The 12,507-nt window shown below is 39.6% G+C and overlaps 1 protein-coding gene across 1 annotated transcript in view; it reads right to left on the bottom strand.

The window, feature by feature from the left end:
* The window catches only part of AMPD3 (adenosine monophosphate deaminase 3), a 32,073-nt gene that overhangs the window by 9,473 nt on the left and 10,093 nt on the right, over window positions 1–12,507 (bottom strand). The window contains exons 6-11 of the mRNA XM_018076066.2: window positions 11,527–11,656; window positions 3,951–4,145; window positions 3,583–3,714; window positions 2,529–2,692; window positions 1,229–1,355; window positions 251–414 (exon numbers count right to left, since the gene is read on the bottom strand). Coding sequence (XP_017931555.1) covers window positions 251–414; window positions 1,229–1,355; window positions 2,529–2,692; window positions 3,583–3,714; window positions 3,951–4,145; window positions 11,527–11,656 — 912 coding nt within the window. The remainder of the gene's footprint in view (window positions 1–250; window positions 415–1,228; window positions 1,356–2,528; window positions 2,693–3,582; window positions 3,715–3,950; window positions 4,146–11,526; window positions 11,657–12,507) is intronic.

Below are 12,507 nucleotides of genomic sequence, written 5' to 3'. Positions count from 1 at the left end.
TAAAAAAACCCACTAAAATACACACAAATATCAAACCAAGATATTAATCTGATGACTTTACAATTTCTGAGTATTTCATTTGAATTAATTTTGTAGTTAGTATTTTCAAAATAACTCACGTACTCCTCTTGGACTCTCTAAAATAATTCAAAATAACTCTTGCTTCAGAAGATATGTAATCTAGAGATGTAGTTAGAGACCAAGATACTGATTTTCTGGAAGCTTGCAAAAGAGAAAAATGACTACTTACCTCCTAAGGTTGTTTAGCAACATGATGTTCACATACATATAATACAAATAATAGCTATATGGGGGATTCTTCTCACTGGTCCAGAGGTCAGGGTTAAGGCTCTTGTCAGAGAACATATGGCCACTGTGTTTGGATTCATCATCAACACTGTCAAAGCCAGTCACCTGGTGGGAGGAGAGAGTCACAGAAATCAGGGTTTTCAAGAAGCAAATTTGAAATGTCACTCTTGTTTCAGGACTTGCTTGAACAAAGCCTCCACTCCCTCTTCCTTCATCTCCCTCCTGTGCCAGCAGTCCTGCTGCCCTGCCCTCCTACCATGCCATGCAGACAGCAGGAATAACATGTTTTCTTGAAAGAAGTTTCACCATTTTTTAGTTCTGAGACAAACAGGAAGCCCAGGTGCACAAAAGCCTTCAGGCTCCTGTGGGGGCTTACAGGGCTGTAGGACTCCCTCAGATCCAGACTATAATCCTTTGAACTCATCTGCTTTGTTATTTGATAAGCAGCTGAAGGCCAGAGGCTCCCAGGAAACCTCAGAGTTCCGATTTGGGGCACACTCAGACATGTCTCTCTTAACCTCGTCCCAGCAGCGACATCCCCACCTCCCTGCTGAGTTCCACCAGGATCTACACAATGCCTCCTTTCAGCTGCCTCCCTTTTGGAGGCCAGTCCCAGAGGAAAGCTCCAAGTACACATCCTGGACTGAGACGCAGGAGAGCATGCAAACATTTTTGGTCATGGCTGAAAGAACAAATAAATAGCTGTTGAGCTGTTTCAGAGGAAACAAACAGCAACTATTTCACAACAGGACCTCACTCAGACTTCTATTAAATTACAAGCAATACAGTAATCTAATAATACAAGCAATCCATGCAGAAGGAAACGTTTTTAGTGTTTGGGAACAGCTGTGGATGAAAAAAGAATTATGAGTAGAAGAGGATCCATTTCATGTAAGACAGGAAACCCAAACATACTTACATATTTAAGGAATAGGTGCAATTCTTTGTGGTCTTTGGGATTGATTGTTGCTTCAAACAAAGGTAAAAAGATGTTCTCCAACATCTTCCCAAAACTAGGCAGAATATTTTTAGACCTAAATATGTCACTGAAGGGGAAAAAATAGACATATTTTTTAATTAGCTTGCATTTTCCTCCACTTTCATATTTTCTGTTATTTGTGTATATTCTACAGCTTCAGTTCCACCAGGACTGAGAAACTCAAAGTTTATGTCAGGGCAGGGATCGTCTTTGTGCTCTTTTTCCTGCACTGCCTGGCACTCTGCTTCATCCAGGCTCTGCTGAAGCTCTCGAGTGCTCCAAAAATAGAGGCAGTATGCAGGGGTAGATGGTGTCTAACAACAACCTGCTGTCTCGGTGACCCTTTCCCTTACAGCAACCCAAATACTAATGGGAGATAAGGAATTACCTCCCGTGAAAGCTGCTGTTTTCTGGGGCTGTAACTACTCCATATGAAAGCAGAATGTTCTGCTGCAGTGAGCCCCTCAGAAAAGAGGGACAGCAGTTCTGTGAGCCCTTAAAGGGCATGACTTACTCCAAGTGCCGACTGCACTGTGTATGCAAGGAATTGCTACGTAAGAAATTAAAGGAGAGAAACCTTCTCCCCAGTGAGAAACACACTCTGGGGGATATGTGTGACTGTGACAGCTCTGTCTCCACTCATATTCCAACTGTGCCATTTCCAAACATGAAGCTCAGCTATTAAGGCTGACAAGATTATCAGGGGAGACTGTATTACAATACACAGTATTGGAAACAATGAAATCCCAAAGGATGCTTAAAAACTAAGAAAAACTGATACTGATTTAAGCTTGCAAATCATCAGTCTGGGTTGTGTTTCCAAGTTTGCTGTTATTTAGTCACTGATCTTGACAGTAACAATTTTACAGAGCATTTTCTACTCCTTCATGGAATTGATTTATGGAGTTGATTTATCTCATAAGTAAACTATATTTTAACTTGCCTTTGAATGCAGCTTGATTTCACCCAGTTGTAAGTTCTGGTTTCAGTGTCTTCAGACTTACAAATAATTCACAGTAGTTTCGAGTAGCTTCATAAAGAGTAGATTCAAACCCCATCTCCTCTATTCCACCCCCAGACTGTCAGGAAAACTGCACCAACGGCCAAAAATAAATTCCCCAAGCTATTGCTTACAAATAGAACTACAGGACAGCTAATGAGCCATCTAAATATTATCAGAAATAAAGTCATTGGTATGATTTCAAACTATGAAAATTACCAAGAGCTCCTGATTACTTACTAGATTCTGGGAACCTGAATTATCCAGCGCATATTAGGGGAATAAACTTTATGCTTAATGAACCATTTTGCCAAGTTCAGCCATTCATCTGGAGACCGTCCATAAATGGATAAGCGGGGTTCTGTATACTGGTACTTACTTTCTTCTAGTTCACGGGCTACTTCCTAGTAAGTAATAAATATATTTGCTTTAATATGGATACTGAAGATCATTTACAGCTAGTAATAGATTTATCACTGTATTTTCCTCAGACCAGACATAACTGTATGGACACCCTTTAAAAATAAAGGGAATCCCATGTCTACTAATCTACTATTTTATTTTAGGCATCTTAATAATCTACCATCAAGCTATCTCATGTCATTTGAGTATAACCGTATATATAACTGAGTATAACTAACATCTAGATTTAGAGGACAATATTCTTGTGCAGTTACTACTAACACTCTTGTCAGGCCTATGTTTAAAGTTGGTAAATCAGAGTTACACTATTTAAACTGCAGTAAATGTCTACATAAAATATGCAGACCAATTGAGAATCTGACCCAGAATCCATGGTAGTAAGCAATTTTAAGGAAATTCATTTTAGACAAGTACTTCTATGCATTTAAGAAGAGGTGACACTACATCACAAAAACTACTGATTTTCTTGTTCTGAGAAATTAATTTGAAGCCTGTTGCAGGCATGTGCAGACAGAGATTTCTGCAGAGGCACTTCCCTAGCTCCTCCTTCCCCAGCAGATACCACTAACCAACTACATCCTAACAAAATATTAAGCCAGTGATTTGACCCTCGGCCACTCTCCATTAGTTTGAAACTGCCCACAGCTCTGCTTTGAGCTCATACACAGCTTATGTGCATGTTCTAACTCATCAAATTATTCAGAAAGCAGCAGGGGCTGACTTAGCAGAGGTCTTTCTCTGAGGAATTGCTGGAGCGAGACCAGTACTTGGAATCACTTAACCACAATGTTACCTCTAGACACAAATGTCATCACAAATCTATTCCAAACCTTCATTTCTCTACAGCTGGAAAAGCTTGAAACTTATTTACCTTGACCATACGAGCAAAATATTCACCACCAATATAGTTCTCAGTTTTCAAGTACAAGTCCCTCAGCTCACTGGCACCAACTGGATTGTACTTGGAATTGAATTTGTCAAATCGATGAAATGTTTGACGACCCTGGAGGAGGAAAAAACCCAAGTAACCATGGTTTTAAGAACACACAATAGTTTATAAATTAAATTGCCTAGCAATAAAAGGCACAAAAAGAAAAAGCCTGTGCAAACTTCCTTCAGACATGCAATGTAGTCAAATTCTGATTTAATAAGTTATCACGCAAAAACTGTAGAAACTAGAGTTTCACACTTGGAAAACGACTCTTTTTCCCATTTATTTTGTCATTTTACTAGACTTACTGCATGGACATCTAAAGAGTCCACAGTGAGGTCATAGGGGTCCATGTGAAGGCTTTCAAAGACTTGCTTTAAAGTCATCTTCCTGCCTTTTTTCTCTGCAACAATCCTGTCAGGCTCCGTTTGATAGGTGTGCTTAATAAACCTCAGTAAGTGCTTCTGGTTCATGCAAGCAGCAGCGTGGATATGAGTATCAACCTGAAATCAAAAGGTTATTCATGCTTATCATCCACAAACTTCAGTTAGCAAAGTATCCATGTCAGTGACAACAGCGACTAAAGCCTTCTAAAATATCCCCTAAGTATTAAATGGGTTCTTGCCTAAGCAAATCAAAATGTTTCAGAACCCTGAGATTTTGATTTGGGGGGAATTATTCAATAAGTAGAACTATAAGTAAGGTAGCCCTAAGAAAATTTCAATGAGATACATTCTAAGACCCTGGGTTCAGATTAAATTGGATATTTCCTTAAAGGACACCCTGATCCTTTAGTATCCTTTTTTTTCATTCATGAATCAACAAAGTCTTTCTAGTTATAGACTGCAATTATAACTATCCTTTCTGACTGAAAGGACCTGGAGTTCTTGGCCATTTCCAAAAGCACAGTTCATTTTTGTATTTCAACCATATGAAGTATCTTAGGTCACCAGAACCAAAGAATATATGTGTGACAGATTTTGGTCACTATTTTTTCCAAGTTTAATTATAATACAGCAACTCATAATGCTGATTTATTTTTCAGATCTCTTCTCTTTTCTTAGATCTCCTCACACACTAAGGGAAGTGCGTATTCTAACTAAAGACCAGAATATAAACTTAATCCTAATCACTTAATTGTTTATCACTGCCTAATTCAAATATACCAGACACATTAAAGCTAAATGAACAAGCAAGAAACATTTTGCTATCTCAAAGTACAGAACATAAAGTACGTTACTAATGCACAATAAATAATACTGTGTCTAAAACAGTAAAAAAAAAAAAAGCTATGCTTAACATATCACACTCCTCAGAGTACTTGTATAGATATTTGAGCCCAAGTGCATTTTATACATGTGTTAATTCAGGTTAATAAACATTTTCTGGTTTAGCTTTTTGTTTACTATAAACTATTCCTGGATCAGTGAAATACTATTAGACTTGGTCAACTTCTATGGGAGAGTGAAATAACAGTTAAGAGATGCCCCATAAGCTCTAAACATTCAGGAGAAGCAAGTCACAAGCACAGAATACAGGTGTGGGGAACCTGAGTAAGTGTAGTTTATTTAATTTCAGAATGCCCTGGCCTCAGCAGTGGCTCAGCTACTGGAATTAATGAGTCTTGAAAAAAAGCCAGAACAAAACACAACACAACACTTCCTCTTTATTTAAATCCACATGAATTCACTGCTGTCAGGAGAGGAAGGAGGGAAAGCAAGGACGGGTTTTGTTTCTTTTGTTTGCCTGTATGCAAGGATCACATGACACGGTAGTAGCTGCACTGCTTTTAAAATCCTGCTTCCCCTTGAGAAATCATTCTCTGTGCCTCTGCCAGTCAGTGAGCTCCTGTGACACCTTCTCCACTCACCACAAACACATCACATGCAGCCCTCCAGCTCAGCTAACCAGGTTTATTCTGAGAACCGAGATCTTCCTTTGTTGTTTTTTTAACTCCTCCTTCTCCCTAAACATGTACATATCCCAAAAGTTAAGAGACCTTTCTGAATCTCCTTCATGCTTTTTTTCCAGAGAATATGCAGTACTTTAGCTACCTTTTTTTATTACCCTGTATGACCTTTAAGTAAGCAGCAACTTCAGTAACAAAGAGTTGTAAGACTCAAGTCAGAAGTCATAAAAGTATCACAAAGCTTTTTGACTTCATTGTTTTTTAGGAGCAATGCAACTTTTTGGAAAGTTTCAATGACTTGAGCTTTGAGCTACCCAAGCACATAGGAAGTTACTGTTTATGCTCTTGTGTATTTTCACCATTCAGGGTGCAATCCTAGCTAAATGAAGTATCTGAACATAGAATCCTCAGACATAGCATAGATGGGCTGATTTGGTGGGGGATATTGTCATTATTGTTGTTGTTATTTGAAATGTTACCATGCTAAAAGATTGTTACTAATTTCATTGTTATTTATTATGAAAGGCTTCTGCTAAAAGAATTTGAATGCACTGAGTTCATATAAGGGTGACAAATGCCCCCTTTGCCTCCTCCCTGTCCCCAGAAAAGACAAAATCAGTTCCATTTTAAGCTGTTACTATTTCATTCTTCATACACTACATGAAGTAAGCTGAAGCTTTTCTGGGCCATGAGTAACAAGCCCCTGCCACAAGGCCTACTTGCTTCTATTTGCAAACATTCTGCTTGCATTTTTGAATTAGCTACAGTGCCACTCCAGCCCAGTTTCTCCTTAGTGGAAAAAACCAGGGCTGCATGCCCTTAGCCAGATTTCCTATTGCATTTCTTATTCTCCCATCCCCCCAGGACAAAACCTTTCACTCAAGGTCACATTAATCTTCAATGAAAGGAAAAACAGAATGACCAACAGAAGCCTGTCTTGGAACACAACATTATATCTTCATTGAAATCATTGGTTTAAAAAATGAAAACCACTGTTAACATAAAGGTTTAATTCTTTTAATTCCATCATTCAAGCAGTGGTGGGCATCAGTTTTCTTGCAATTAAAGGATGGTAGAATTCCCTTCACTCAGCAGTTCTACATGTAATGAAGACAACCTTTTTCCTCTGCACCTTTCAGTTCAGACTGAGAAGGGACCACCTTCCTTTCCTTATTGACCTGCCCACCCCTGCACTTCTGCCTGCAGGCTTTGGGCTCAAATGCACACACTTCTCAGTCAAGGTGGCTACATCTGTGTACGACTTACAGCTTGAAAGAGTTCCCATTGCCCTCCAAATCATGTCTCACCAGCACCAACTTCCATAAACCACTCTGCCTCCTCCCTTATCTTCCCACATTCCTTCCACTGTCTCTCAGATCTCCACAAAACATCCATCTCATATCTATTTGTGGATGCTTATCTGTGCATATCAGACACAGTGTTGCACTGAATTAGGCACATGAGAAGTGGTAAGTACAGCAAAAAGAAATGCCGAGGCCGCCCCAGTGTAATGCCACTGAACTTTCCCAGTGTGTAGGTCAGTTGTACCCACAGCTGCACACTACTGTGTTTGCTAAACACATACACTTGAACTCAGAAATACTTCCAGCCCAGGAGCTCTGGGCTGCATGGACTTGGCACTGAATCCTCTGCAGGCTTTACTTCAGTGCTGGATTGAAAGGAAATCATTCCACATCCCGCTGCTAGATTCCCTGCTCACCAATACATCCATACTGCCTTAGCTCTTCAGGTAAGATGGCAACAGCTTTATACAACACACTCGATTCTCTCCTTGCAGTTCTGTAATAGGCATAACAGAAGCACAAAATACTCTGCCCTAGGGTAGAGCAGAAATGCTCCTGGCAGCAGAAAATAGTCCCTAGAGCTCATGAGCTTGCCTAATTCAAAATTATGGCATCCAGAGCAACCCAGAAACCAGAAGAGACGAGAATCCCTGTGCCTCCAGCTTCTTGTTTGGCTGTGCTTGCAAAACATGGAATCAACCCCCAGAGTGTTTGTAATTCACATAAGTACAAAAATACACTGCTGTGAAGAGAAACAAATCTCTTTTTCTGTTACTTTGATTACTAAAAGAAGGGATAGAGGAAAAGCTTTCTTGATGGTCTCTACAGAAATTCTGCATTATAACAATTGATGCCTTTACACCTGATCATAGTTTGTGCTCACTTGCAAGACTGAGGGTGGACACAGGGATTTATCTCAGCATCTATTCAAGACAGGAGGGCAGAAGTAGCACTCCCAGTGCTTTGAAAGCACAACATACAGCTCTGCTGCCAGTTAACAGTGGCAAGGCACCACCACATGTCATGCTAACCAAGGTGCACAGGGGCATTCCCTTTGGATCTCATGCTAACCCATGTCTTCCCATTCACTGTCACTTTGGTTGATATGATGAAACTGAATTTCAGCACCCAAGTCAGTAAGTAGGTACTGAGGAAAAAAGAAAAATTAAAAAAAAGAAAAAGAAAAAAAAAGCTAACAGAATGAATCAAAGTTCAGGGAAGTTAAGGTACAGATTCAATGTTCATTCATGAGGCTTGTAATCATATATTTAAAAAGCAAACATCTGTTAATTTAATTCAGTATTTAGTGAGATCTATAGAATTTAGTATTATATAAACCCACTCGAACTTCCTTTCTTACAAGTTAGAAGTGGTATTTCAACTCTGTGGTCGTAAAAACAAGCTAGAATTTACTTCCTTCTTGTCTAACCAATAGTTACTTAAAACAATCAGTTGCAAGAGCCTAAATGCAAACAGTGAGTCACAGCAGCAGCCAGCTATTGCAATGCAGCCTTCAGCAGGGCTGGGTGAGACACTCCAGCAGCTGCCTTCTTCCACACCAAGTTCCCCAGCCCCAGCCAAAGCTCTGCTGCCACACAAGGCTGGGCACCTGAGGGAGCCTACAGGCAGGAGAATGTGACATGCAAGGGTCACTGCTAGGACATATCCCCTCAGGTCTGGTTTGCTGACACACTGAAATAATGGCTACACAGAGAAAGAACATAGGAAGAGGCTTAGGCTGTAATTGTTTCATCTTTAGAAAATTATATCTAAGCTATTTGCAGTGAAGGAAACCTCCTGCAATTAGCAATATTTTAATAAAACTAAAATAATACTCATGTGTAGGTCCTTTATTTGAAGGTATAGTTCAGCTAAAAAAATTAACTGTCTGCTCTGAATCATCTGAGGCTGTTGGGCACAGAGGTGTTTTGGAAGCCCTGCTCAAAGAAAAACCCTCACCTGCTTGCTTTGGAGAGCAAGACACTCTGGTACCCAAAGTTTAAAACCCAGTTCTGAGTTTGTCTGCCATAGAGCTAAACTCTTATTCCTTAATTTCTTCCCTAGTACAGGAGTTATGTGGAGAATGCGTGTTGACTGCACTTTGCTGTGCATCAGCTGGAGGACATGGGAGAGCCCTGCTGATGGCACACTCAAGGGTCTTCTCTAAAGTCAGCACTGTCCTACATAGACAGTTGTCCACCTCCTGTGGGGAGCCAAGTGGAGCCAGCCACACTGCCTTACCACCTGTGGATTCTTGCCTGTCTAGAGAAATATGTGCATCTCTGTTAAAACGCAATTTTCCAGGTCCATCTTGATCAAAACATATCTTTGGTTGCACTCTGGTTAAGTTCAATACAGAAGATATACACATACACAGGATTTATGAAATAGGTCAACTCACTGGAGGAAAACTCCTATTAAATCTATTAAATCAGGAGAAAAAAAAAGGAGGGGGAGAGGGCAGGGGAAAAAAACCCAGTAACCTTTGGTTGTCATGCCAGCAATTAATCCTGGCCAGCTTTCTACTGTACCTTTCTAAATGCAGTAATACATGTTCACTGACTGGCCTTGCCACTGCATTCACAACTGTTCTAATTTTGACATTTTCCACCAGTTACTTTGGCTCTTTTATACAAGCAGACAAGATTTTAGCAGGATCTCCACACTAGTGTCTGAGGGGTGTGATAGACAACTTCACCAACCCTTTTGGAAGGTGAAGCTTATTTCTTGCTTTCCTCGTGAGCAGTATGCACTGTCTAGGATTGACTAACAGAGAGACAACTTGAAAACATAGGCCAAGAAGTGTTGCTTTCAAAAGTTTCACTACTGATACTGTTATTAGGGAGGAACCACTTCAGGGAAGTTACAGTTTCAAACATTACTTGGGTTAGCAAGAGATACGGAAAAAAGATTATTTAGGGGCTTACAGGAACTCTGTCTTTCCTGAGTGCTTCAGAAAAATACTACTTGTAACCTTGCTTCATAAAAATACTTTGAGCAAGATTAACTCTGTGCAGCAAGAATTTTTAAAGCAGTAACTGGCAGTAGGAATGATCTCTGGCAGAGGACAGCAAGCTTGTTCCTGCTCTCTTGAATGTGAGTGTTGCCAGAGGGGAAGCAATGCACATTTTGTGCTTTTGAACAGCATGAATCCATTTGTAGATGGACTTATTTAACAGTATATAATTAAAAAATAATTAAGATATGCCCAGAGACATTGGACAATTGCTTTGAAATCAAAAGCTGAACTTAGCAAGTATTATCCTGTTAATTACAACTTCTCAGCAATCAAGCTGATTGTGGGAGTTACCCGACCCACACTTCTGTCCTCTGTGTGTGTCAGTCACCATGTGTTTTATTATTAAAGTCCCTGTCAGCTAGTGAAGTGTTTTATCTGAATGTGGCACAAGGAAGTATCTTGTCCAGGGTTATGTCGACTTAGGAGCTGAGTCTCTGCCACTTGAGCCCTGCTTGAGTGAATTAGCTGACAGATCCTCCCATCCCTACACTTAACAGATGGAAGTGTGCAATGCATTAGAATCTACCTGACAGCTCATCTGCTTCTACCCTTGTGATGGCCACTGGAACAGCCACCAGGCACTTTTGTTTAGCAGATTTTGTCTTTGACAGTTTGTTATCACAACAGTAACAAGCATTCAGTAGGCAGCAAGCACACTGAACACTACAGGGAAAAGCCAAGAGGACTTTTCCATGTACTAGCACCAACCAAAACCTAACGAGAAGGATTAGTAAACCCTGAAGCTACAAAATAAGGATTGCCATTTCCACTTGCATATAGAAACAATGCAAAATGGACCTGAAGTGGTTAAAAACACCAGCAACAATTACTGCTTTGTGAAGAAATCTCACCTATCAAACCGAAGCATTATCGCTTCAGCAACTTCCTCTTCACTTCAGGAGAGGGAAGCAAAGGAAGCAGCCTAACACTGTTGCTTCCACACTTTGAAGAGAACACAGTTCCCATGGGTGTGAATATGACAGGAAATTAAATCAGCTCCTTGATTCCCTACCTGTCTCCTAATTACATCCCAGTGTATCTCAGAGGCAGCCAAGACTATGACTCAAATAACAATCTTTTTACTTAATATTTCACAGACTTTCTGTACCAGATACTGGTGGCAGCATGAACCCTCAGTTCAGTTTCTGTGGGAGGCCTTTTGACATGTATTTAAATATCTATTTTCAATATGAAGTGCAATAATTACCTAAAATCTATACAGCTGTTCCTACTACAGTCTGGTAGGATTTACCTACATGAAAGCAGAAAAATGCACTTGACTGTCTTTAAGTGAGTTCATTAAAATTAATTAAACCTCCACGTGGATATTTTTATACATAATCCAAGTGAGCTTCATTTGATTAACTCTGTTTCACTGCTTTAAAGCAATCTACATACAATTAAGCCCCTTTGATTCTGAATAAGTAAACAAATTAGTTTAGCATAATCCATTTAACCCATTTACATTCAAGTTAATTTTCCTGGAGTGTTCCCATGTAGAAAAATGTTAATATTCTTAAAATAACTTAATTCTACTGAGTGGTATGCACACACCACTTCATGCATATCATCTACACCTCCCATAAGAAAGGCAAAATTGCTGCAGCTCCTACTAAAAACAATGTCATGCCTTTAATCCTTTTCACACTTACCTTTCTCACGTTATAAAAGTCTCGATGGGGATTACTCTTTAGTTCTTTAAATTCTGACATTTCATTTAACATCTCATGTAAACTAAATTTAGACTCTAAAAAGTTAAGCCTCCGGTGACAATATGTTTTTCTGCAAAAGAAAACACAAAAATTAACTGTGACTTAAAACTACTTGTATTTTAAGTCGAGAAAGAACACTGAAGTTTTTGCAGTAAAATCTTCAAAATCTATTTGCTTTTTCAATTGAATATGAGAAGTCAAGATAAGATGAGATATACTTTCATTTTTTTATGCCTTAAGAACACATATATTGTGTGGAAATACCTTTTTTTCCCCACAATAATTTCTTGTGCCCTTTTTAGAAAATCATGCTGTTTTGTTCCTGCTTGCCTACTCAGAGCTCTGCCTTCACTTTCATCTTCTGTCATGTTTCTCATTCTATTTTTAACCAATGACACGGTTTTTCTCTTCACCATCTGTCAATTCATATTGACTCTACAATATTTTGGTAGCACTATTAATGTAATAGCCTTCTTTTTCCTGCTTTATTGTTGGCAGTCTCTCCTCAATGGGACACAAATCCCATTATGGTTTTGAAAGTCCGATTCAAGCATGGTCTCACTTTATCCCACACTGATCAAGCCCTGTTTGCCCACTGCAGGAAATCTTTGTTGGGTTATATTATTATCCAAGAGACCAGAAGCCTGAGGAGTAGGGGTGAGATTTCATCAATTTACCAGCAGCAAAGATTAAAGAACAGTGGTTCTTGATCTCCAAGCAGCCCCATGTGTGATGGGCATAAGTGAGAGGAGAGCACTTGCTGCAAACAGGGAAACAATACCATAAGAAGAGCTTATGAAACAGGATTACTAGAAAGACCTTTTTCTTTTGGTTTCTGCATATTTATCAGAGAGTGGGAATCAGCCTGCAAAAGCTTACTGTGAAGAAGTGAAAGGACCAGATGATGGCTCCTACATTGCC

The sequence above is a fragment of the Manacus vitellinus genome, unplaced genomic scaffold (genome assembly GCF_001715985.3).
Source record: "Manacus vitellinus isolate BGI_N305 unplaced genomic scaffold, ASM171598v3 scaffold_30_pilon, whole genome shotgun sequence".
NCBI lineage: Eukaryota > Metazoa > Chordata > Aves > Passeriformes > Pipridae > Manacus > Manacus vitellinus.
The sequence above is the reverse complement of the archived record's forward strand: the minus strand, read 5'-3'. Positions and strand labels throughout refer to the sequence as shown.